Source organism: Muntiacus reevesi, chromosome 13 (genome assembly GCF_963930625.1).
Source record: "Muntiacus reevesi chromosome 13, mMunRee1.1, whole genome shotgun sequence".
Lineage (NCBI taxonomy): Eukaryota > Metazoa > Chordata > Mammalia > Artiodactyla > Cervidae > Muntiacus > Muntiacus reevesi.
In genome coordinates this window covers 66,024,183-66,051,944 of record NC_089261.1, presented here as the reverse complement: position 1 = coordinate 66,051,944, position 27,762 = coordinate 66,024,183, and the positions used below count along the sequence as shown (strand labels likewise).

The 27,762-nt window shown below is 45.6% G+C and overlaps 1 protein-coding gene across 1 annotated transcript in view; it reads right to left on the bottom strand.

The window, feature by feature from the left end:
- TMEM131L (transmembrane 131 like) overlaps positions 1-27,762 on the bottom strand; it is a 174,461-nt gene that overhangs the window by 63,419 nt on the left and 83,280 nt on the right. Inside the window, 4 exon segments of the mRNA XM_065903804.1 lie at positions 16,942-17,052; positions 17,880-17,996; positions 19,045-19,168; positions 23,288-23,356. Coding sequence (XP_065759876.1) covers positions 16,942-17,052; positions 17,880-17,996; positions 19,045-19,168; positions 23,288-23,356 — 421 coding nt within the window.

Genomic DNA, 27,762 nt, shown 5'->3' with positions numbered 1-27,762 from the left:
CCTTTTCCAGGACTCAGCCTTCTCTTGCATAAAGCAGCAGTAATGGGCTCATGGCCATGTCAGCAGTGTTAAATGAGACACATGTGCCAATCATAGCACACCAAACAGACCCTCAAAAGGGAGCATTTGCTTGTTTATTCACAATTAATGCCTTCAATTAATGAAATTCCACAACAAGTGACTGCGATGCTTCTGGAAAGCATTTTCTCCACGTCCAAGCTGTTAGAAGGGGACTCGCCCTGGTGGCCCGGTGGTTAAGAACCCGCCTTGCAACGCAGGGGACGCGTGTGCGACCCCCCAAGCCTTAGCGCATCTACACCCGTAAGCTGCAACCAAGACCCAGTGAGGACAAATCAATGATATATTTTTTTAAGTTGTTAGAAAAGAAACTGCTCTCCCCCAAAGCTTTGGTTTCCAAGAGAAGGGACTTTTTTTTCCTTAAATGCTTCAAATTCTTCTTGTCTTACCTCATAATTGGTTCAGAACTCAAGAAAGGAGAGAAAAGTCATTTGCTGCACTCCACCTCCCACTGCCCCACCCCTGAGATGTGCCAGGAATCATGGAAGACAAAGCACAGTGTGGAGAGCAAGCGAACACGGGCCACGAAGACGTCCGGGGGGCCGAGAGCAGCCGCCTGCCCTGCACACCGCTCCTGGCCTCTACCGCCGGCAGAGCTCCCGCAGGCGGGCTGGCAGCCTCAGGGCCGCGCTGGGCTTTCACCGCAGCGGGCCACGCGGCTCCACCCGACGGCAAGCAGCGACCTGATACAACTGGCTGACGCCGGGCCGTAAGCAAAGGCAAGGCAGCCCCGAAGGCCTGGCCCCGCACGAGCTGAGGAGCAGCGCCACACGGCTGTGGCCCAAGCAGGCGCGCAGAGAGAAAGGGTCTCTCTCCGCGGGAGACGCTGTGGTGGTTCCCCAGCAAAGCGAATGCGGAACTGCAGCGTGGTCCGGCGGGCCGCCCCTGGGTTCACGCCCGGAAGAGAGGGAGCGCTCCACAGGTGTTCCTACACCTGGATTCACAGCGGCAGTCCCCACAGCGGCCAGAGGGAGACGACCCAAAACCCAGACAGGCCAAAGGATACACACGGCGTATGCACAGGAGGGAATTCTGACGCCTGCTACCGCACGGCGAGACCTTGACGACACCTGTGCTAATGAGATCAGCCAGTCACAAAAGGACAAGCTTTTAAAACAACCTTTGTGTGTACTTTATTAGAATTTAAAATCCTTTTTTTGGCTGCGCCACACGACACTAAGGATCACAGCTCCCGGACCAGGGATGGAGCCCGCACCCCCGTGCAGTGGAGGGCAGAGTCCAACCGCTGACCCCAGGGGAGCCCCCGAAAGGACAGATGCCGTATGAGTCCACGCGTGCGGGGACACGCGACAGCCAAATTCGGGGCAGAAAGTGGAATAATGTTTACAAGGGACCGAGGAGGAATCGCTGCTTAATGGGGGGCAGGGCTTCAGTCTGGGCAGACAAGAACGTTCTGGGGCCGACGGTGGTGACAGCCACACGGCAGTGTGAGTGTAATTCAGGCCACCGACTGTACACTTAAAAACGGTTAAAATGGTAAACAAACTGGGGGGAACACATAGTTTACCACAGGAGAAGTGGGAGCGGGGAGAAAAAACGAAAAGGTATCCCAGAGTCAGGGCTCTCTCCAATGCAAAGAGAGCTTCCAGAATACGATCTGCTTCCAAGGCATATCTGAAGGGAACTGTGCTGGGTCCAACACCAGGCAGGCAGCACGGACAGGTTGCTCCAAATTCTGCTCCTTTTTATGCATTATCTTCACGGCCAGGAGTCAGAACTGTGAAAGGGTTTGTTTACCTTCATGTGGTCGGTCCACAGACTCAAGCATTCCTGTCTAACTCACTGGCCCCACAGCTGACAACCATCTAAATGCTAACTGCCACTTCAGATTTTCAAGAGCCAAAGAGGTAGATACATCCAGGGGTAGCAGCTCTTACACATAGAGAAGCAATAAGGGTATTCTTATTAAAGAGACGTGCTGTCATCTTGGGTTGAGTCAGAGAAGCAATCTAACAAAAGTATTGCATGCGTGAAGCAGGCAACCACTAACAGCTGTCCTTAGAATGATCAGGCTCACTCCAGAAATAAGAGAGGTTAGAGAAACATTCTCATTTTCCTATCAGGATAAGAGGAACTAAAACAAAACAACAAAAAAAGGAAGGCAGACTGATGAAGTAGGAGGAAGAGAGGGCTGCCCTTTGGAGAAGGCTGACACCTTTGGGAATAACCAGACAAAGGTAGAAAAGGAGATCATGCTGCCTGGTTCAATGGACAGGGCCAGAGACAGCCTGGAGTCGAACTCAAGTGAAGGAGCTGTATCTTTGTGCTTGCTTGAGTTTAAAAAAAAAACACCAAAACTCTCCTACTGAAGGAAGACAAGCAAGATCTTAGAGGACTGGAATTGTTCCTTCAAAAGGCAACAGGATTCAGTTCTAGGAGATATGGGGAAACACACTTCTAAAGCCAGGTACAGAACCTGCAGTAAGACAACTGAGGACCTATCTGCATCTCTAAAGATGGAGACAGCTCTGCCAAGGACTACACAAATTGGGAAGGCAGTGAGGCAGGGAGACGGGAGGAAGATGCCTGTGCCCTGAGGGAACGCGTTTCCAAAGTTTATGGAATCAGGGCTCAGTCTGAGAGAAGGCACAGCATCGAGAAGACCTATTCAAGGGGAACCAGAGAGAACCAGGCAGACTGACCCCAGCCCTGTATTCTATATTGGTCTACTGGGAGGGCGTCTCCAACATACGAGCACCCAGTGTGGGGAAGAGAAGCAAATTTAGCACACCCAGAACCCAGCAACTGTATGTCTCTTGCTTTGGGAGAACTCACAGGAAAATATCTAGACAAAAAACTACTTCTAGATCAAAAAAGAAGGAAAAGTTTAAAGGGGGCTGTGGGGTTGCACCAATGACAGCATACAGCAGGAGCTTACAAGTGTTAGGGAAAAGCAGCTGGTTAGACAGAAACTCATCCGAGCGTCCCTGACAGAAGCGGGGACAGGAATAAGCCAGCACAGCCTGAAGGCAAAGAGTGGCAGGCGCACAGCCGGAGGAGGGGGCGCGGGACTGGGCCCAGGTGCTAACCCCCACTGGCCCCAGCTCCCAGAATGGCACCCACACTTCCCCGTCAGGAGTCTGCTGCAAACAAGCTCCACCTGAAACCAGCGGGATGAAAAGGAAACACCTCCCCAAAGAGCAGATTCCAGGACTCTCTGTGAGAGGCGGGGGAAACCACATCCCACATCAGGCACAGGTCTCAAAGTTCTCCCACCCCCCACTCCATCCTGAAGCAGAGCAGGGGCAGCACTTTGCATAGCAATGCCTGCAACACGGGCTCCCTGCAGACGGGACAGGACAGACACACGGCCACCGCAAGCCTCTAACGCTGAGCGCAGACCCAGGCCTCCCGGAGTCACTTCCCGAGAAAGGAGGCGGCAGGCGCAGGTGGCTCCTCCTCCAGTCCACCTCTGGACAGGCAACCTCTGCCCGTGGAGCTCAAGGGCACACGTCTCGGGACGTCCCTGGTGCTCAGTGGTGAGGACGTCACCTTTTAACGCAGGGGGTACGGGCTCAATCCCTGGTCAGAGTTTTTTGCCTCATGGCCAAAAAAACCAAAACATGAAAAAGACAGAAGTAATACTGTAACATATTCAATAAAGACTTTATTTAAAAAAAAAGGGGGGGGGGCAGGTCTTGGGCTCAGAACAACCGGCACAAACTGAAGCTGAAACCGAGGATGCTCTCTCTCGGCCCCCCACCCCTCTCTTTGGCAAATGACAAAATACTGGGGACAGTTCTGCTCAGAATTCGTGCCCTGAGGGCTGGGGGGCATGTTTTCCAAATTGGGTGGCTGTAAGGCCGAAAATGTAATACTCCTATGTGTCAGAATTCTAGATCAAGAGAGACTTGGTGTTGACCTACTGAGACTCCTGAAGCCCCAGGGAACCCACATACCCTAGCGGGAAGAGGTGGGGGCCAGGCTGGGGCTGCTGGCGCTCCCCAACTGCACTCAGGCACGGAGCACCTCTCTAAGACAAAAGACAAAATAAGGAATCAGGGAGGACTCCAAATTCTCTGCATGTTAACTCACAGTCCAACATAATCTGATACGGGACTAGAGCCTCCAACTTTCATGTTGTGCCAGGGACTGAATCTCTGAATTTTAAATTTCTCCCTGAGAGTTTTCACAGTAGGAGAGAGTTGATACACAAAAATTTTTTAAAGTGATAAATGCATTTTAGCTATGTGCCAGAAACTAGGTTCTAAGCTTTTTTCCATGTATTAATTTATTCAACAGCTATAGCACTCACTCCTAAGAGGTAGCACTATTATCTGTATTATAAACTGAGACATAAAAAGGTTAGGAAAAAAAAAAAAAAGGTTAGGTAATCTGACCAAGATTACTCAGAACCAAGACTTTAATCCAAGTGGGTTTTAGAATTCACTTTATTTACATTATACAGCTCTAGGATGGGGCATCTTACAAGACTGGAGTTATTTTTTTAATTGGAATATCTTAATTCTGTTATTTGATCCTCTTTCAAAGCTCTGGTGAGCTATATTGGATACTCAAAAAGAATCTGGGATGGGAAACATGAGGACATGAACTTTAGGTTCAGGATACAGAGGGGCTTTGGAGCAGACTGCTAATGAATTATCACGATGCATTTGAGAGCTTCCTGGGGCAAACTCAAGTGTGCACCCCAGGGGTCCACAAGGAACAAAAACGAGGGTTGGTAAATTGACGGGAGAAGGAACAGGCTCAGAAAGGAAGGTGTATGGCCACAGCAGTCAGCTCATCTCCGTGTCGGGGGCAGGGTTACGGGGAGGCTTAACCACAGGTAAGTCCAAAGTGTCAAAGTACAAAACCGAGGAGCCAATGGAGTAAGGAAGTTAACCAGGAATACTGGGGCCCCTCTGCCCCAGCCTGCCTGCCCCTCAAGGCAGAGGCAGTCACCTACTGGCGGGCCAGACGACAGGCAGGCTGACAGGGTGGGGACTCTCGGAAGAGCTGGTTTCTTTCCTCCTCCTCTCTACACCCTGGGGAAGGGTGCTTGTCCTGGATTCAAACATCCTTTCCACGAGAGGAAAGCAGATGGCCAAAAGGCACAGGAACAGATCACTGCTAATCATCACGGGTATGCAAATCAAAACCACAGTGAGGTATCACCTCACACCTGTCAGAATGGCTATCCTCAAAAAGACCACAAATAACAAGGGCTGGTGAAGATGCAGAGAAGAGGGAACCCTTGTACACTCTAGGTGGGAGTGTAAATTGGTGCAGCCACTCTGGAAAACCAGGGCTTCCCTGCTGGTTCAGATGGTTAAAAAAAAAACAAAAAAAAAACACCCACCTGCAACGCAGAAGACCTGGGTTCAATCCCTGTGTTGGGAAGATCCCCTGAAGGAGGGCATGGAAACCACTCCAGTATTCTAGCCTAGAGAATCTCCATGGACAAAAAAGCCTTGTAGGCTACAGTCCATGGGGTTGCAAAGAGTCGGACACAGCTGAGTGACTGTCACATACAACATAGAAAACAGTCTGGAGGTTTCCCAAAGAACTAAAAACAGAATTACCATATGATCCAACAATTCCACACCTGGGTATATATCTAAAAATACAAAAACACTAATTTAAAAACATACATGCATCCCAATGTTCCTAGCAGCATTATTTACGACTGTCAAGATATGGAAGCAATGACAGACAAATGGATAAAGATAGTGTATACATATATGACGGAATACTACTCAGCCATGAAAAAGAATGAAATTTTGCCATTTGCAACAACATGGATGGAGATTATTGTGCTAAGTGAAGTAAGTCAGAGAAATACAGTATGGTATCACTTACATGTAGAATCTAAAAACTACAACAAAGCAGTGAATCAGACAAAAAAGCAGCAGACTCACAGACATAAAGAACAAACCAGGGGTTACCAGTGGGGAGAGGGAAGGAGGGTGGGGTAAGACAGAGGTAGGAGGTTGGGAGACAGGAACCATTCTGTCATATAAACTAGGCCACAAGGATACACTGTACAGCATGGTGAACATTGAGCACTATTTTATAACTATAAATGAAGTATAACCTTTAAAATCATGAATCACTGTATTCCGTGTACACTTGTAACTTACATAATACTACACATCAACCTTTCCTCAACTTTTAAAAAAGTCCCTTCCAGTGGGCCACACCAAGGTCTACCCTTGGGGACAAGGAGTTAGCAACTCTGGCTCACTTATGTCAGCTGACTCAGGAGAATGTGGCTTATCAGTAAAATAAAGAAGGCATGTTAGTGTTCCAGCTTCTGATTCTTATCCACCAGTCTGAACCCGAGGGAAAAAGTGCTATTTATTGGACATGTTCAAACCTTCTAACAAATGCTTCTAGAATATTTGAACATAGTTAATGTTGTCAGGACAAGATTCATTACCTCCCTGGTAACTCATTTCTGAAGAGTCTGCCTGCCAACGCAGGGACACAGGCTCAATCCCTGGTCCAGGAAGATCCTACACGCCTCAGGGCAACTAAGCCTGCTCACGGCAACTGCTGAGCCAGTGCCCTAGACGACTCGCTCTGCAACAAGAGAAGCGGCCCCACGAGCAGCCCACTGGCCACGATTCGAGAGCAGCCCGCACAGCAGCAAAGACCCAGCACAGCCGAAGGGAGTCAGCTAACCAAGAAAAAAGATCCTCTCATAGCTTTGTCAATAGCGGAAATCGTACCTTCTGGCCTTTTAAGGTGATTTATTCAGTCCTTAGGGAGGCCTGGCACACTGCAGTTCATGATTGAACAACAATTCAATCCTCAAGCATTTATTTACTACAAAGTTACGTGATGAGGCTCTGTGCCAGGTGATAAGAAAAAAAATACTCATTAGAACATGACTGCTGCTCCTAAGGTGCTTATAATCTTAGTGAAGGAAAACACACACACACACACACAAAAACTTCCTGCATATTATTCTTGCTATGATAGGGGTCTCTCAGGTTTTTCAGTAAGGAGCGAGTCAACTCTCCCAGCAGGCGAGAAAGGGACTAAGCAAATGCTGAGTTAACAGAGGGACCAGGAAACTGTTCTAGAACGGTGTTGTGCACTGAGACTTCAGAGCTGCACGGGGTGCTGGGTGGGGCTGGGCGGGGAACTCCCCGGGTCGGCTGCCACCACACCCGCGCCTCTGGGAATCTTCCTGGGCTCACCGGGGATCCCTCCGGCTGCTACTCGCCAACGCTCTATCTCTTCCCAAACTGCCATCCACTGAATCATTTTCACTGGAGGCGCCAATGAAAAAAAATTTTTTTTTCTAATAAAGCAATTTCTTTGCTTTAAAAGCTGTATTCTCAGGTAGGTAGGCAACGGCATATATTTTCCTAACATACAGTAATAACTCTCCAGAGGTGGACAGCCTCATGTTATTAAAAAAAACAAAAAAGATAACTTTTATCAGGCAAATTAGTGTCATTAAAAACATGATTCTACCCAGACTGTTAGGAATTCTTAACTATCACACCCAGAAAAGCTGTGTATCTCATTTAACTAATTATGTAAGATCTCAGGAAAACACAGCAGCTACTGAGGCCTTCAACCTTTCCCTGTTTTTATTTCCCAGCTCCAGATCCTGGTTCAGACCTTCGCAACTGGAGAGAGAGAAACCCGCCCCTTTCCACTTCTCTGCCAAACTGTGGCTGGAGCTGGTCCTCCCTCCCCCCAGCACAGCTGACAGCTTCCCTTGCGCCCGGCCACACTCACTTGACGGGATCAGCACCTCGGTGGCGGCGAGGCGCAGGACTTGGGGCGCCCCCAACCCCCCGCCTGGCCCCGCGGCCCAGCCCACACCTGTCCCGCTGGGGGGGCAGGCACAGGGCCCGGCGGCGGCATGCGCCAGGCTTAAACGGGCAGGAACGCCAGGGCTGAGGTCTATTAGATACCACCCAGGGCATCCAGAAATAATCTCCCCTTTACACAGTCCAGTAACAGGACACCGTGACGGGGAGGGCGCTCCCATCACACACGCACAGAAAAGCTCAGAAGGGAGGTGACAGAACGTGCTTGTCGGTCCCCTGTGCTGAGGCCACTGGAGACCTGGTGCCTACTTCTAACTTTTCACTTCTCTGGTTTCCTGTGCTTCCTTAAAATCACGCTGTAATTTCTTATCGTCACGATCTCCCTGTGAGAGAATTCCATACTATGATACCACCTCAGGACCCACATATAAAGAAAAAGCACTTTTACTTGGTGGGAACTGTGTCTCATCGGTTTCCCTCTACTTTTAAAGCCTCTGTTTCCCATATTGCCTTATAATTCCATCTTTAACAATAAATATTATTTTACAGTGATTCCAATAATAATAATTTAACTCTCTGAGACAAGGTCATTGTTATAGTGACCTTATAAGCCAGATTCTAAGAGAATGCTAATTTTAAATTCTTTTTTGCCCAAATAAATCACTAAAATGTTTCTCAAATCTCAATGGCTTGGATCCAAAACAACACTAAAGAAAAATGTTTAAAAAAAAAAAACTTCCTCGGGCTTTCCTGGGGGTCCAGTGGTTAAGACTCTGTGCGTGTACTGCAGGAAGCACAGGTATAATCCTGGGTCCAGGAACCAAGATCCCACCTGCCACACGGCAGAGCCGAAAAACAAACGAATAAAAATAGAACTCCTGCTTTTCCGGGAGCCTAACACAACTCTATTTACATGTTACATCCCAGTGTACACTTCATAGTTATAATCACAGAATGCAGTCTAGCTTATATTCTGCCATCTGCTTGCAGGCTTTCCTACATAACATCATAACTGTCATTTGGAGCAATGACTTAATATTGTACTATGTTGACACAGTTAAATTTATCAACCCCTTTTCCCACTGTTGAGCCTTTAAGCTGTTTCTACTGTTTTTCCCATTATACAAATGCTGCAAAAATTTTTTATCTGCATTTATCTTTCCTGGAACATGAATTACGAAGTCAACGATATGAAAATCATTACCCAGGGGAAATATTTAAAGCAAACTGAGCCGGGACTGCCAATCCTAGCTGTGTCCTCAACCTTCACCAAGTAACCTAAACTCCAAGACCATTCTACAATTTCTAAAATAAGAATTTTAATACCACCTGCCCTGGTAGTAAATCTGTAGAAGGTCATCTGGTTCATGTGGCGAAAAGGTGAACGTACACAAATCTTAGATATTATGTCAAGGTGATGTGCTATTTGGGGCTCTTAACTCGGATGCCCACTGACCCATCTACCTAATAAAAACTCCGGGGGCTGCCCTTAATGTACTAACCACTGAGCTGATGCTGAGATTATAAAAACGAAGAAGAGACAGGCCCGGGCCCAGAGAGCCTCGTGGTAGAGCAGGGGAAGGAGGCAGCCCAGGACACTCAGTGTTGAAGCAGGCTTGAACTACGTGCCAAGGGACCACCGCAGACGGTAGCCCGGGGATCTGACAAGTAAGGGATAGTGGAACTGGGCCTCAAAGGATGGAACCAGCAGGAGAGCTGGAGTCAGAATGGGAAAAAAAGCTTGTGAATGGGGAGACTGACTGGAGAAAGGGATGACAAGGGCTGTAGGCATGAGCAGTCTGTGAGGCCAAAGCTGAGAAGAGCAAGGTGGTATCTCTGAGGATGGAGAAGACGCTGGACCTGGGGGATGAAGGGCCTCGGGTGCCAAGTCCGGATGCTTGTGCTGGGTCCTGCAAACAACGGGGACCCAGCAGGGCAGTGACCAGGGAGAAGAGCTCTGTTTACGGGGACATCACCAGCCCATGTGCAGGGGCACTGGAGGCAGGAAAGCCAGACCGGGGCATGATCCAGGTGCCAAACGTGGACAAGACTGCAACAGAAGTGGAGCGACCTGGGAATCTCACTGAAACCCACTGTCACAGTGACATGGTGTCCACTAGGAATGCTCACTCGATAGAGGTCAAAACAAATAAAAGAGAAGGACCAAAGGAAAAGGCAACTGAACTCCCTGTGTCGGCCGACTCTCTTCCCCCAGAGCAGACACGCATGTGCAGCAGAGCAGATGCAATGTATACCCTCCTGTCCCCTGAACTCAGCCACTGCTAGAGAACTCCCGGCCGGCACCAATTTAGATAGAAGACCAATCACACAAACACTCTTGGCTTCAGCATTAGAGAGTGAGCCATTTAATCCAGTTTGACTGAGCAGGAAAAATGCAAAAGTCAGATATGAATGGACACACACAAAAAGGGCCAGAATGAGCTCAATACTACAAAAAAAAATTAGATAACCTAATAATTTTTCATGGGCACCCTAGTTTATTCCACAGGATGAACAGATTTTTTTGATATTTCAAAAAACAAACTGAGATCTTAAACTCAGGCTTTATATTAAGAGGGCAGAACCAATTATAATCTATATGACATTATAAATATTCATACTATTTTCCCCCCATTCATAGAAATAAGATCATCAGTTCAGTCGTTCAGTTGTGTCTGACTGTTTGCCACTCCATGGACCGCAGCACGCCAGGTTTCCCATCCATCACCAACTCCTGGAGCTTGATCAAACTCATGTCCCTCGAGTCGGTGATGCCATCCAACCATCTCAGCCTCTGTCGTCCCCTTATCCTCCTGCCTTCAATCTTTCCCAGCATCAGGGTCTTTTCCAATGAATCAGTTCTTCGCATCAGGTGGCCAAAGTATTGGAGTTTCAGCTTCAGAATCAGTCCTTCCAATGAATATTCAGGACTGATTTCCTGTAGGATGGACTGGTTGAATCTCCTTGCAGTCCAAGGGATTTTCATGAGTCTTCTCCAACACCACAGTTCAAAAGCATCAATTCTTTGGTGCTCAGCTTCCTTTATGGTCCTACTCTCACATCCATACATGACTACTGGAAAAAGTATAGCTTTGACTAGACAGATCTTCGTCGACAAAGTAATGTCTCTGCTTTTTAATATGCTGTCTAGGTTGGTCTAGCTTTTCTTACAAGGAGCAAACGTCTTTTAATTTCATGGCTGCAGTCACCATCTGCAGTGATTTTGGAGTCCAAGAAAATAAAGTCTATCACTGTTTCCCCATCTATTTGCCATGAAGTGATGAGACCAGACCACCTTACCTGCCTCCTGAGAAAAATCTGTATTCAGCTCAAGATATAACAGTTAGAACTAGGCACAGAACAACAGACTAGTTCCAAATTGGGACAGAAGTACGTCAAGGCTGTGTACTGTCACCCTGCTTATTTAACATACTCAGAGTACATCACGCAAAATGTGAGCTGAATGAAGCACAAGCTGGAATCGAGATTGCTGAGAAAAATATCAATAACCTTAGATATGCAGATGACACCTCCCTTATGGCAGAAAGCGAAAAGGAACTAAAGAGCCTCTTGATGAAAGAGTGAAAAAGTTGGCTTACAACTCAACATTTAAATAAGATCATATCGACATATTTTATTTGACCATTTTCCCTAAATGCATGCTCTTTTAAAAATGGAAGGCAGAATATCAAACAAAACCCTTTTCAGGGTACTTAATTATACTCAGTGAACTGAGGTTGGGCTCTGTCTTAGCGTTTTACAAATGCTCATTTAACAATCCAGTAAGATGCAGCGGGCTCAGTGGGGAGCTCACAGGCCTGCAAACAGACTGAAGGAGGGGATCAGCTTCTGCTTTCACGGATGTAGTTAAGTTTTCCTCCAGTTTGTATCCCTAAAATAAATTTTTCTTTTTTTTAATTTCCCTGGCTGTACAGTGTATAAGAATCCGCCTAGGGACACGAGTTTGATCCCTGATCTGGGAAGATTCCACACGGCTTGGGGCGACTAAGCCTGCTCACCACAACTGCTGGGCCCGGGTGCTGAGACTCCTGAAGCCCATGCACCTAGCGGCCATGCTCCCCAACGAAGAGGCCACCAAAACGAGACGCCCGCGTGCCAGAACAGAGAGTTCCCCTCCTCACTGCACCCAGAGAAAGCCTGAATGCAGCAGCAAAGACCCAGCCCAGATGGAAAGTAATCTGTTAATTTTAAAAATCGAATAAATCCGTGATTTTTAAAATTGCATGATTTAAACTTGATTTTGTAATAGCTGACTACATCTTATCTTGGAAGATAAGACCAAGTACTGCCTGTCCCTCTAAGTGAGGCAGCGTGTGGTAAGCTACAAGGAAAAATGAGCTGACGTGTTCTGACTGCATGAAACTTCTAGCTGCTACCTTAGGAAGCAATTTTAAGTGTGAGCAAAGACCCTATCTGAAAGATCCAGGACATATTCATTTCTGCCTAAACCTTGCTCTTTAGCTTCTTTCCACCACATACGCCTTCCCACTCCATCCTGAAGAAGGTTCAGTTGTGAGCAATCCCTCCCACACATCCTACCCCTTTGAGTGAAATGACTTCCCCAACTCGGCGCCCAACCCAGATGATGGTTTCTGGACAACAGGAAGGAAAGAGACAAGAACAGGGGACAGAAAGAACATCAAAATAAAGACACTCCTTTCTGAGAAAGGACAGCTGGCAACCTTACATCCATTTAAAACAATACAAACACATTTTATGTCTGTGGTTCAAATGCAAAAATATCGTAATCAGGACTTTTTCTGAGGAATGCCATAATTATTTAAGTCTAAATTTTGTAGGCTCTTTTGTTTCCAGGTGTAGTAAACCTCGAAAAAAGACTTTAAAATTTCTTTTTCTGAATCACCATAAAAATGAAAGAAATTTAGTAACTGATTTTTAAGAGAATTTTTTTTATATGTAGATCTCTGAACACCGGGCTCTAACAAAAGATCAGCCAAAAAAACTGAGCTTTATCTACAAACTCTTGAAATGTATTCTACAGTGTCACGTCAGAAGAGCAGGGTCACTGTGCTGTGTTCACTTGCTCTAACATTTCCTGGAAAATTCAAGAATATCTCACAACTGTTTGCTGACCAATGGAGGAGGCTCAGAAAGTGACTTGACTAAACTCACAGATCCCAGTACAGATGAAGAGGAAGGAGAGACTACTGCTGGGAATGGAGTTGAAGCTGACAGATTCAAGGACGAGCCGAGCCAACCCAGTGGGGGAAGAACTGTCTGCTCACCAGAGGCACTGGGACCACGGGAAATACACATGGAAAGAATGAACTCGGAACCCGAGCTCACGTTCCAGGCTAAAATGAAGTCAAAACGGGCCACAGACCTCACTGGAAGAGACGAACTTTAAACTCTTAGAAGAAAACATAGAAGTAAATCTTCGAAACCTTGGGCCTCGCGAGATATGACACTAAAAGCATAAATGATCAACTAAAAAATAAGTAAACTGAGTTCATAAAAATTAAAAATAAAAAGACAACCTACAGAATGGAAGAAAATATTTACAAGTCACGTCCTGACGAAAGTCCAATATCTAGAATATATAAAGAACACTTACATCTCAACAATAAAAACAAAAAACCCAATTTAAAAATGGGCAAAGGATTTGAATACACATTTCTCCAAAGAAGATACACACATTACCAAAAAGCAAATGAAAAGATGCTCAACATCATTAGTCATTAAGGAAATGCAAATAAAAACCACATGAGATATCACTTCACGCCCACTAGGATGGCCATAAAAAACACAAAACAAAAACCAGTAAAAAAAAAAAAAAACAAGTCTTGGCAAAGCTGCAGAGAAACTGGAGTCCTCATATATTGTGGTAACATTATAAAACAACGGAACCACTTTGAAAACAGTCTGATGACTCCTCAAAGTGTCAGACACAGAATCATCCTGAGCCAGCAAAGGTTTACCTCTCCACATGTACCCAGAGAATAGAAGGCATGCGTCCACACAAACTTGTCTGTGAATGTTCACTGAAACAGTCTTCATAATAGCCAGAATAACGAAAATGAATTAAATGTCCACCAACTGATAAATGTTTACACAAACTGTGGTGTATGTCTATACAATAGTGTAGTATTTGGCAATAAAAAGGAAGGGAAGATTGATGACATGAATGAAACTTGAAAACATTTTGCTAAATCAAAGAAGCCAGTCACAAAAGACCACACAATTCACTTACACGAAACGTCCAATACAGACACATCTATAGAGACAGAAAGCACAGTAGTGGCTGCCACGGACTAAGGCAGTGAAAACGCTCTAAAATTAGGTTGTGAGATGGGGTGATGGTTGCACAGTTCTGTGAGGAACTGGGGAGGCACTTTAAGTGACTGAATTTTGTGGGATGTGAATTACATCTTAACAAGAGCTATTAAATATAAACGAAAATGCAAAGAAGGGAAAAAAGAAACAAAGGAAAGTTTCATACCAGCCAGAGCAGAACATAAACCAAGGAGGGCCCCCGCTGTGCTGGCCGCAGGGCAGGGAGCGACGGCCACCGCGCCTGTGCTTGCGGTGGGGCCGTCAGGGCCTTCCCGGGCCCCTGGGACAGCAGGCTCAGACTGGGCCGCGGAGAGGCCTCTAGGGGCGCCGCGCCTGTGCTTGCGGTGGGGCCGGCAGGGCCTTCCCGGCCCCTGGGACAGCAGTCTCAGGCTGGGCCGCGGAGAGGCCGCTAGGGGCGCCGCGCCTGTGCTTGCGGTGGGGCCGGCAGGGCCTTCCCGGCCCCTGGGACAGCAGGCTCAGGCTGGGCCGCGGAGAGGCCGCTAGGGGCGCCGCGCCTGTGCTTGCGGTGGGGCCGGCAGGGCCTTTCCGGCCCCTGGGACAGCAGGCTCAGACTGGGCCGCGGAGAGGCCGCGAGGGCCGCCGCGCCTGGGCTTGCGGTGGGGCCGGCAGGGCCTTCCCGGGCCCCTGGGACAGCAGGCTCAGGCTGGGCCGCGGAGAGGCCGCTAGGGCCGCCGCGCCTGTGCTTGCGGTGGGGCCGGCAGGGCCTTCCCGGGCCCCTGGGACAGCAGGCTCAGGCTGGGCCGCGGAGAGGCCGCTAGGGCCGCCGCGCCTGTGCTTGCGGTGGGGCCGGCAGGGCCTTCCCGGGCCCCTGGGACAGCAGGCTCAGGCTGGGCCGCGGAGAGGCCGCTAGGGCCGCCGCGCCTGTGCTTGCGGTGAGGCCGGCAGGGCCTTCCCGGGCCCCTGGGACAGCAGGCTCAGACTGGGCCGCGGAGAGGCCGCGAGGGCCCCATCTTCTCGGGGCTTCAGCTGCACAGAGGGAAGGAGACACGGTACCGGATCGTCGGGGAAAGAGCGCAGCTGTCCTGAAGTCTGACCAAGGTCCGAGCCAGAACGGGAGAGGCAGCACGGTCCCTGGCGCGCTCAGTGAGAAAAGATGGCGCGCAGGCGCACCCCGGGGAGGGGCGCCGGTGATGCGGCGGGAGCGGCGGCGGGAGCAGCCGTGAGAGCCAGGGCGCGGAGGCCCATGCGGGCCGCGGAGGCGCACCGGCCTCCCAGACACAGCCCGTGCCGCTCGGGAAGGGGCTGCTGTGATGCCCAGATGACGAAGGCCCGCATGTGGGGAAGGGCAGAGGCCGTCAAAGTAAGGCAGAGCAGATGACAGGCAAGCTCTCATCCAATCAAGGCCCCTCTCCGAGGCCCCTAATTCCACGTATCCTTAAATCAGCTCCATTAACTGAGGAAATCTGAACACCCGCCTTGCTTTTAATGCTTTTATCACCATTAACACGGCACCAGGCATTCAGGGCTCTCAGAGTCAGCAGAGAAACCTGACCCATCATAGCTCCCTCATCTCTGGCCACTGAAGGACGTCCCAAGATAACGCTGAAAGTGCTCATAGGAAAAGCCTTCGCTGTCAGCACATGCAAACTGAACTTTCTCTAGGCTTTCCAAGCCCTTACAGAATGCAGGTCAGATCAGCGCAGTCTCCGGCCTAAAACCTTTCAGTACAGTCCACTAGTTTTAGGACTTAAAGCAAATCCAAATTTGCAAGTTAAATCTTCCTTACAATGCTGAGGAAGGGCTATTTCATTTTATAAAAAATGAAAATAGGAGTAATATTTTAAATCCCTAAGAATAACATGTTTGGTGGCAAAGTGCCCAGACATTACATTACAGGTAAGTTAACTTTTCTTGTCTCCCCACTGGAATGAGAGCTCCATGGAGACAGAAGTGCCAGACCAATACCTGGCCAGGAACAGAGGCTCGGTGAGGCAGATGGTGAAGGAAAGCCTGGACACCACGACCTACAGAAGTCCAAGCAGTGGGTTTTATTTACTCACTGAACCAATAGTAGCAGTGAGTAGCAGTAAGGAAGTAGCAGTAAGTAGTACATAAGTAGTAACATATATTCATAGTATGTTGAGCCAAGAGCTTTTGGAATGTCAACAGTTGTCCACACAAGGAAATATAAATAATCAAAGGGAAAAATGGACAACCCTATAAGCTGTTCATGAAATGTACATTAAAGAATTTTAAGGTACTATTACATATACCTACTAAGACATGGAAAACCTTTCTTTCTGGTGAGGCACGCCCACGCAGGACTGGAGGCAGGTGGGGCGGGAAGATACTTGGCAGGAATGTCATTAGTGGTGACCAGGGAGGGTCTGGCTTCCTGAAAAGCACTCTGGCAAGATTAACAAGCTATACAGAACAGTGCAGTCTTTAACTACAGAATCCCTTTTACAAAATACACCTCAGCGAAACAGGTAGTCCAAAAGGAAAACAAAGAAAGCTGTACAATACGTACACCATCTGATGACAATAATGGAAAACTGGACCCACTGCAGTGCCCAACGGGACCAAGCAAGCTATGAAACAGCAACGCCATGAACCACGCCGCCGTCACCAAGAAGTGTGCGGACTCCTCTGACACTCTGCACACACACGTTATTTCCGTGTGTACCAGGGTTTTCCCCCAAAGCAGAGCAAGGTAAAACTCCCAATTCTGACTATGTGAAAAGAGCTGTTGGTCCTCTCCATCAGACACCAAAATGTAGCGACTACAAAGATGGGTGTTTACCAGCATTCAAAATAAACGTACTACTAAAATTACCTGTGTTTGCGAAAGCTGAACGCTCTGGACCTGTGGAAGCAGAAAGTAAGCATTCGGAAGCTGCTCTGCAGACCCTTGTGCAGAGACTCTGCGAGTACCAAAGCCAGATACCTGCAGAAAAAGGAAAAAAATAAACCAACAACTGAGTTTCAAAACACATTTGACAAAACACTGAAATGCTTTTCCAAAGGAAATCTGTGTTCATCAACTTGGCCTTCAAGACTATTTATCCAGTTATTATACTCATCTCTGTCTACTTAAAAACTGCAACAAAAGTTGCTGTATTTAAGCTGAGTGTTTCTCACTGTAGCAAATCTTTACAGAAATAGATAGCTTTTCTGATATGGGACAACAGTTGAATGGAATGCAGGTAGACTTAGCCACAAAAATGCTAGATCTTGGCACTTAAAGATGTCGCAGACACCACTCAAGATAAAGATTTCTGACTGTTTTTGTGAACAAAAACAAAAAGACTCCTGTCCCTTGCCCCCCCGCCACAGCTCTGCTAGAACAGGGAGCCCCTGAGGACTGGCCTCGAAGACCACAACCAGAAACAGTCCTCAGCCCAGGAGAGGAGGGGGCAAGAGTCTCAGAAGCGCTCACAGCCCCCAGCCCTGGACTGCTTGAGGTGGAGGTCGTGAGCTTTGAAACCCCACTATATTTTACACTAGAAAACTGTACAGCGCGTTTCTCTGTTTTGTTCCAATACCCTTTTGAGATCCAAGGTGCGTTCCAGCCCTGCACTCTACAGGGAAGACAGCTGCCCATGAGCAGTGCAAAGAGGCAGGCTGGTGAGCTGAGCATCAACTAAGCAGTCTTATGTTTGAATGACACAAACCAGGTGGCACCATTTCCAAAAGGCTTTTTTTCCTTTAATATCCACACATCTTCATTAAATCAGCAGCCAAATTATATGACCAAAAGAAAAAGCTACTTACATGATAAGAGAGGACTCCATGTGAGGAGGTATTAATAAATAAAGAACTTTCAATGCTTCCTTCTTCAGTGGGTAAGAAAATAATTCTGAAGGAAGTTTTCCCCATTGCTGGAATTACCTGAAAGAAAGGCACTTCATTAGCCACTTGGAATGGCCCTTCTTTGACAAATTATCTTTCACAGATTTTTTTTTTTTTTTTACAATTCCAGATATTGGCATATTCTTGCACCCTTGATTTATATATATCATGGATCCCTGAGAATGTCCAAACAGATCAACACCCAAAAATCTAAAAGAAAGTATCAAAAACACCGTGGACTTAGGGCAAGACTGCTCTCAGCCCAGCTGGAGTCACGTGCCCCACATCTTTCCTCTCCCCTTCTCTTCCTCATCCTCATGTTCAAGGGCCAGTATCTACACGGTTCCACCTCTGCTTAAGTAACAGAACCACCAGTGTACAAACATGCTGCTGCTTAATAAAAGCTAGGGACAGCGTTCATCTGGACAGACTGCCCAGATCTGGACAGATCTGTTCCTCTGGACATATACCAGGCTCCCCCTTACACCACTTCCTGAGTCCCAGTATTGATTTTAAGAAACGGTATCACATAAACATAGTAAGGAAAATAAGTAAACTCTACTAGTAACCTGGATTTTCATTAAAAATTAAAGGTAAAGTGAATTACTAAAATTAAAACTATTAGAAGACTACGGTTTGGAGCTCTGTGTTGATGCAAATAAGCTTCACAAGGAACCACTCACCGTCTCTTAGTCCTATACTAAGAAAACAGTCTAGTAGGCTGGCCAGGTTAAAAGATCACCACTATAAACTTGACTAGTTACCACATGCTTCAGCATTTGTAGTCATCATGAGACAAGCAATATTAAGTTTCTTTAACTATGAAAAAGTCATATTGAATACACACGCATTACCACCTAGTTTCAACTCTTTAAACTTTTCTTTCCACGTCAGTATCAACAGCCACAAAATTATGAATCTGAACAACTGAAAAAATAAATGCTAAAGCAAACACACAGAAGGAAAGAGCTTGGGTAGCAGAAAACGGAGAGACAGGCAGCAGAAAGTAAAAAACTGCAGGCCAAAGAAAGCAAGAAAAGCTGGCAGCCCGCCACAGCTTAGCTTCCAAGAGCTGGTCCACACTCACCCTGCAGTGAACGGGAGGCACATGGAAATGTCTCGCGGCTGTAAACACGGAATTCACCACAACCTCACTCTCCCTGCTTGGGTTGTAAGCGTAGAGAATCTTTGCTGCAGGCTGTCCCAGAAACCTAGGAGAGGAAAGAGAAGAAAATGCAAGGGATTGTACGGTTAGAAACAAAATATCCATCCATTCATCCACCCGTCAATACATATACACAATCTAACACAGAAAGCTGTTGATCTTCATTACAAAGTTAAAAACAATCCTATTGCTAATAGAATAATCCTACTGTTAATCCTATCCAAAAAGAGTCCAAAAAACTTTTAATTTCCTTTTGTAAGACATTTATGCCAACTCATAGCAGCACCCCAATGATTTTTGTATTAGAAGAATTCAACCCTTCTAGGACATTATTAAACAGGCTTCCCAGGTGGCGCTAGTGGTAAAAACACCTGCCTTCTAATGCAGGAGACATAAGAGACTGGGGTTCGATCCCTGGGTCAGGAAGTTCCCCTAGAGGAGGGCACAGCAACCCACTCCAGTATCCGTGCTTGGAAAATCCCACAGACAGAGAAGCCTGGCGGGCTACAGTCCAGAGCCAGACACGACTGAAGCGACTTAGCATGCACAGGCTGTTAAATGCTTGCAAAAAACACCTAGAGGGAACTAGGTACCTGTCTGACATGGGTCTCTAATTTGAATGAAAATATATTTAGAAAAGAAACTGTACTCAGAAAAATCCAATTTTCTTAGGGTTCATTTACTGAGTAATAAATTTAAATAGACTTTTGGGGGGAATGGATTTTAACTAGCAAAGAGACTTTATTAAGTCTTATAAAAGGAAACTTAATCATTAAACACCATTCTTCTGAGAAAAATGAAAACTCTGCAGCACTTTTAGCTTTGGCTCTTATCCATTTAAACCATGAGTCTTTCAAAAAACTCTAATGAAAGCTTTGGCTCCTCCATCCAAAATATGCACACAAAAGTTTTATATATACTTTCCATGACCCTCACAGTAAGAGTTTCTATTCTTCAGCAAACACCCTCATCAGGAGACCCTGGTGCCAAATCTTTTCAGCAAGATCTCTGTCTAGAAGGCGGTCTCTCACAAAGAACTCCAAGAGGAAAGGGCCTGGTTTCTGGCCTACCTACCTGGAGCAACCTGCAAGATTTCCTGGAATCATTTACTCTGATCCCTGCCACCCAATACCAAATTCATCTAGTTAAGCGATGTGATAAACAGACAGCCAGTAAAAACTTCACTGAAGTCATCTCTCTAGTTTTAACACCCTCAGTGGCAGAGACCCAAATTGACAGTTCTCATCAGTGTGGCCCAGAAATAAAACTACATTTCTAAATTCAGCAAAAGATCATCTACATTATACTTGTGTTTCTCTGATTTTGTTCCAACTTCTCTGACATTAAAAATGTGTGCTTTAGGAAAAACTAAATGCATACTCTTTCTCTTACAAACAATGGGGTTTCCAAAATACTGTATTTGCCATCAATTCCTTGAAGTTTTTCTTTCAACTTTTCCTCCTACTTTTCATCACAAGTCTTAACTGAAGGCTTAATATGTTCAATATGTATTTTAAAAGTCCTTAACAACCAGTAACAAATAAAATATAGATCAGTGTGATTAAAACTTTGATTTCTTTAGAGTGTTCTTAAATAATGCAACTAAAAATTTTCTGTACTATCATATATAGCCAGGTCACCCCAGAAAGCCCTAAGTCAGGAGTACTGGGCTCGTATCTGCCTTTTTCTTCAATTAAATTAAATAAAAACTTCCATGATTTTAGGTTTTTCGGTGAATAATATGAATCAATCAGCAAAGTTACTAACACTTATCTCATTCACATTGTTGAAATACAAGATTTTTAGTTTCAAAAGATACAAATGTCTCCCAGAGTAACACAAAACTGCCATGTTGCGGAGTCCAGTAGCTATGTCCCCCAGAAACCTCACCAGACCTAACAGAAAATGCTGGCCAAAACGTAGTTACCACTGAGCTATTTTTATCCTTTTTTTTTTTTAAACTCTATTTTTAAAAGTGTCATGAGGATAAGAATTTCCTTCACAAGTGACAACTGGAAGATACTCTATTAATTTAATACTACAAAAGAATGATTAAAATTTCTTATGAATGATTAGCACTTTTAATCTCAGGACCAGAAGAATATTAACCCTTAAAATAAACCCTAAGAAGCAGGCAGAGGGTAACAAAATAACATGATCCTCATTCTGTATCCTAGAGAGAAACCAGAGCTGTGAGAAGGGATGAGGTTTGCTCAAGGTCAGCGTCAAAATAAACAATAGCAAAACTTGACCTAGGGCAGAGAAGAAATGAGGAGAACGTGCTGGTTAAAGTGTGTCTAATGCCTGTAAATTGGGCCATTTGTGAGATAAAACCTGACTAATTTTTTAAATGCTCTGATTTGGGCTATATTTTGTTATCACTGAGTGACTGTTTTAAACTTTAGCAAAAAATAAGGTTCCCATAACCACATCCTAGATCTCAGTTATGAGAAAAATAGCATAGCACATACTGGCTTAGAAATCAAGATTTACTGCCACTTCTAGTGAAATAACCAATAACCTTGGGGAAAAATGCATTATTTCTCAGCACAAACATATGAGCATCTACAGTACATGCTCAAATATAGAGATATTTGGAAATAATTCTCTCTCTTTCAGATAACACCTATCTCCACTATCCTTCCAGGATTGATATAAGACTCAATTCACAAGAGAGAAGACTGTATTTTAGAACTGCAAACTACTACATAAACAAAACTGAATCATCCAAAGGTGATACAAGTCTAAAACTTAGTAACCTTTTCAAGTCAAAAACTTTAAACATTTCTTTTCAACATGACTTAACAGTTATCAGAACCGGAAACTGATGTGCAGAGCTAAGGAACATATGCAGACAACGCATAAACCTGCACTGGCGGCAGGACTTTTATATTGACAGAGTAACTATACTTATAGGCAGCCAGTGTCCCATGAACTGGAATTGCTATCACAGTCTAACTATTTACTACTATCCCGCTTACGGTATCTACCAATCTATAATATATAAGTAGGTCCTGCATTAAGAGTTCTCTTAACCATACTTTTGACAGAAGCAAAATAATCTCTTGGAAATTGAAACTGTTGAGGTTTTATTATAAAATCTCATTCTTTACTTAAGAGTAAAAATATAAGAATTCAAAAACGATAAAGCAGACGCCTAGAATTTTGTAAAATCAGCAAGTTCCCTTTGCACTTTTATCATGTCTTCCTTTTAAACACTCTCCTTAAAAAGTTCAACAATGTACTCCTAAATTTAAAATTCATTATTCTTCACTGCAGCTCTGATCATTTGACGATCAGAAGGAAATAGAAGAAGGAAACCAGATGAATGGACACACCAGGAGAGCACCACTAACTCGCCCCAGATGCTCTCCCAGCACCATGGTTACTTCACTCACATAACTTTTTTTTGCAACTCAAAAAAGTTCTTCATAAAGCTGATGTTGCAGGATGCTAAAACAAGCAGAGTTTTTAATCCTGAAACACTCTTTTACTTCCACCTTGAAACTCTACATGAAATTGAATCTATCCAGTACAGCAAAATTCTACATCCAGTGAGTCTAACACTTCACATCTTAAACTTCACTACAACCAACATGAGTCCTAACGTTCCCTCCTGAGAACAACTTCATCCTTCTCTTAACTTCTGAGTTCCCAAATCAGTCCCTCAACTGACACTCAGATCACCCCCTTCATCTCATGGTTCTCAACAAGAGGCACTGTAAGGAATTACAGATTCCACTCTGTCTTCCCCACCTGTTCCCAAAACTCCAATCACAATAACTAATACATGTACAGTATTGAATCCCAAAGCACAAGGAGCAGTAAAAACAAGTGAATAAGTGAATCTAATTTTAAAAATTCAGAAACCATTGATATGTAGAGTTTTTCATTAAAAAATAACCTGCTTTGTTTCAGAAAAACAAGGATGTGATACCACAGACTTAAATTATAAGACATATTTATTAAAAACTAAAGAAAGGACTAAAACAACTCTTATACTCTCCTTTTCACAAGAAAGTTCCTTTCAACAAGTTCTAGGAACAGTTATCTCTTGATATTATCTATTTAAAATATATTCAGTATCATACATACATTAAAAATATCCTGAAAGTAAACAGTATAAGTAATAAATTGCTAAAAATTATAAGGAGAAAATACTTACTGAACTCCAAAATCTAGAACTGATGGCTGAAAATGTAAGCCTTTTCCACTAAATAGCTTGTCTGAGAAGCTAAAAAGAAAAGAAAACACAGATTAACTTTTGTTTGTTGCATGCCAAGTTAAGAGGCTAAATACTTAGGCTGATAACTCTCATGAGATATAATTTTATCCCCTAAAACATGAGTTTGAGCTAGATTTTAAATGGTAAAATATTAATAGCTAAATTATTTGAAGTCTAATATAATTCTGTAGTTGCAAAAATGTAAGTTGCCAACGTGTGTCTGACTCTTTGCTACCCCATGGACTGTAGCCCACCAGGCTCCTCTGTCCATGGAATTCTCCAGGCAAGAGTACTCGAGTGGGTTGCCATTTCCTTCTCTAGGGGATCTTCCCGATCAACCAGTCTCCTGCTGCACTTGCAGGCAGATTCTACTGATGACTACTGAACCACCAGGGAAGCCCAAGATACTCTCAGATTATGGTTAATACACAGCTTTTATAAGCATTCAGATAAAAATGGAGATAGATTTAATTTTGAATGGGCTTCATTTCTCGATGAATTCAGGAAACATATCTATTTTCACAAGCTCCAAATCAAGAAAAAACACAGGGGTGGGAATTGAGGGTAGGGGGCTGGAGAGGGAAGGCGCTCTGTCTTCTACTTTCATCAGATTAGTTATAACAGGAAAAGGACCGGGAGCAAGGGTTGCCCCTTCAGACTGAAACCGTCACCAAGGCTGTATCTTTAAGATTAACAAATCAAATAAAATATCACACAGCAGGTCATATTTTGAGCAGTTGTTAATCATTATTATGATTTCATTTTCCTTCAGAATCAAAAACCAGAAATTAATATACCTGAAAAGACACATTAAAAATAAGCCATAACAATATATATGAGTAAAGATATAAAATATAAAAACTACATACAAATATATAACATACATAATATAAAATATGTGTGTATCAAGAAACTATTAACTGCCAAATAACTTTTTAAGTAATTTTCTAAATCCATTTTAAATCTAGCAGTGTGCACATGTTAATCCCACACTCCCAATCCGTCCCTGTCCACCACCTTCCCCCCGGTGTCCATAACTGTGCTCTAAGGCTGTGGCTCTGCTTCTGTTTCATGAATATTAATAAGTCTATTTGCATCATGCTTTTACGATTCCCCATTTATCATATATTTGTGTTTCTCTGACTTCAGAGTCATACAACATCTTAAAATCCATGTATTCCAAAAATACTTAACTTAGAGAAGCTCCTAAATGTAGCACACACAGCTGTTTTCAAAGAGTCAAGTTCTCCCAAATAACAATCTTTGCACTGTCTCCTCCCACCAGAAGCCCGGCACCGAGCACGAACTGGAGGCTGGAGTGGACATTCGCGTCCCGCACCCGCTGGCCCACAGCGCTGCTGTGACCTGCGGCAGCCCCGGCTCCCGCCCGCCCTGAAGGCGCCCGAGTGCAGAGAGCAGAGACCCCGTCCACACCCTCAGCTCCGGGCGAGCCCTGGCTGCAGCCTCTCCTCCCTCCCCTCTTCTGACTGGACCTAAGCTTCCCTTCCTCCAGCCTCTCCCCTTAGGGCCCCATCTCCGTTCTCTTATCTGTGTCTCCTTTGTTCTACATCCAGCATCACCTCTATTAATAATAAAGGTGACACCGGTCTCCCCTCTGCCAACTCTTTCCTTGTGTCCATGTCAAGAGGTATGCTATTTACTGGGCGCTCTCAAAGCCTAAAAGGCCAGGACTAACTCCATGATTTGCTTGCAAAAACAGGCCACAAACACACCCAGCTGCCTCCAGAAATGTTTTGAAAAGCCACAGGAGGCCAATGGTCATAAAGTGTTGCCAACATCAGATGCACCAGAGTCACCCCCACTACAGACCGAGCTGGCCAGGGCTCAGCATTCCAGAAAGAAAAGAAAACAGGCAACTTCACATGCCAAAAATTACCTTAGAAAAGCCAGGCTAATGTATGAGTAAAAAGTAAAAAAGTCAGTGACAGTCTATCTCATGCCTCGTATACTGAAGGTGAATTTATCGTTAGATTTCACACACAGCTTCTGAATGAAGACGAGCTTTGGAGGATTTAAGTAATTCACCCAAGATCACATAGCTACTGAGGAAGAGCCAAAACTGCAATGCAGATCTGTCTGGCTCAGAAACATGAACCCTGTATGGAGTTCACGTCTATCCAAGTTCCTGTGACCTCCCCAGGGAACCAAGGTAGTCTCACCTGCCAGGAGAGGAAGAGGCTTTGGAGCCATGACTATCTAGTACCGAACGAACTGGTCACTTAGTATCCGTAATATGAAAATGACAACAGTGTCTGCCTTATAGTTATCAGGAGGTTAAAATGAAATAATGATGTCTTTGCGTCATGCCTGGCACATAACGCAATACCTGTCAGATCGTGTTACTAAGAGGATGACTCTCATATAACAGAAAAGGCAATGGCAACAGATGGAGAGACCATTTGAGCTTGGAGCAGAGCGGACCCTGGGATTTAGAAGTCCCAAATGGAGAAGTAATTACCTGTGAATAGAACAAGTGAAACAGAAACCTGGGCTGTCTTATACCATGAGTTTACGAAAGCGCACAATCAGGAAGTTCTTCACACCCAATGAAAATAAGACATTTAAGGGTCAACCTAAAGCAAAAGCGTAGAAACAGCCATAATTTCTCTAACTTCAAAGAGGTCAGAGATCTTAAAATGGAGAAGTAAAACCATGTCAGGATTTCTTCCAAAAGTCACAGAACAGATACATCTTTCTCATTTGGTCAGTTTTAGCTCAACTTACTTTTACAATCTGGAAACTGGATTAAGTTACACAAGGAGATGGTGGGAAAGGACAGCCCACTTTGCACCTATAGCAGGAACAAGGCACAGAGCCAAAACAGAACGGAGCCCGCAAACCGAGGCGGGGCTCTGGTCATGGGCCCCCTTGTCCACCCCCTGCAAAGAGCCACGCCTTCCCTCCGCTGCAGGACACGTGGACAAGGGATTCCACACACGCTTTTTTGAAAGAATATCTTTGCCTAAGAGTATATGACTTTATCTTCTTTCTCTCTCTCTTTTTAAAAAAACTTTGGTCATCATTTATCTCTGTATATAAAATAAAGAAACACAGTTCAAAAGAGTGTCTAGTATGAGAGGGAAAAATTTCCCTGGAAATGAGAAGTGAATGAGAAGGTCCCAGCCAAGTGCTCCTATGTGACACAAGGCTTGTTCTCCTGGGTCTCTTCCTCAAGGGGGATGGGGTGGGGCCGGGGGGCGGGGGCGGGAAGGGATGGGTGTGCCAAGATACTGAGAAAAGGGTTTGGATGTAAATTACATCCTAGGAAAATTATATCCATCTGCCAGTATCAGGCACATCCTTTAAAATATTCAGCCCAGTAACAGGTATAAAAATGAATTACCTCTAAGCAACTGTTCTGGCCATTCACAGATGTTACCTCACCAAGGCTTCCGTCGTGGGAAGGAGCATCAGGGCTCAGGGGCTGGTTCCAGTCTAGCAGCCCCCGGGTTCAGAGCACCCGGCTGCATGGGGCTGGTTCCAGTCTAGCAGCCCCTGGGTTCAGAGAACCCGGCTGCATGGGGTGGGAGGCGCAGCCAGCTCAGAGGAGCCTCCCCTCCAGATCATGATGCAGGGGGCCAGGCTCACATGCCAACAGGCAAAACTCACAGATCAAGCCAGTGCAAAGACAGGGAAGGAGAAACTTCCTGCAGGAGTCACGAAAGGCTTCCGGGCTGAGGCTCCACGGACAGCTATCCTGGAGGTGCCTCCAGCCAGGCCAATGGCCTCAAGAAGCACCGGTCACTCTGGAGAACGCCATCTGAGCAGCTGGGGGCTCCAAGCAAGCAGCAGAGTGCAGAGACGAAGAGGGGGTGTGAGCAGGGAGGATGAAGCAGGCGGATGGGGGCAGCCCTGAGACGGCTCCTGGACCCCGAGGGTAGGAGAAGCACATGAGGTCTGCAGGGCAGGGGCCTCTGCCTGACCTCCTCCTCCAGGTCTCACTGGTCTCTGGGAAAACCGCCGCAGCCCACAAGCCGGTGGGGGCTGCCATCCTCCCCAACCAGGGAGGAAGGAGCCTCACGTTCCAGCAGGGATCTGAGAAACGGTGACTACGGAAGAGGGGGGGGGTGCTGCCTGGTGGTCCACATCTCTAAACGGACCAGTTCTCATCTGCTCTGAAGCCCCGCCCGACTACAGCCAGCTGCCTTTTATAGCCCAACTCTTTCAATGGGGGGGAGGAGAGAAAGAGCACTTTTTTTTTTTTTCAGGTCAACCATGACAATGGCTTTAGGCACCGGATGAGGAAGAAAAGGTTGCAGCGGTCTAGATGCTGAGGTGTTGAGGAAAAACAGGTTATGCTAATGAGCTCCTTCATGAGCCACTTACTGGGCTGTTTTTCTCTTAAGAATCTGAGCACCTATTCAGATCCCAGAGCTGGGAAACCTCTGGGAAGG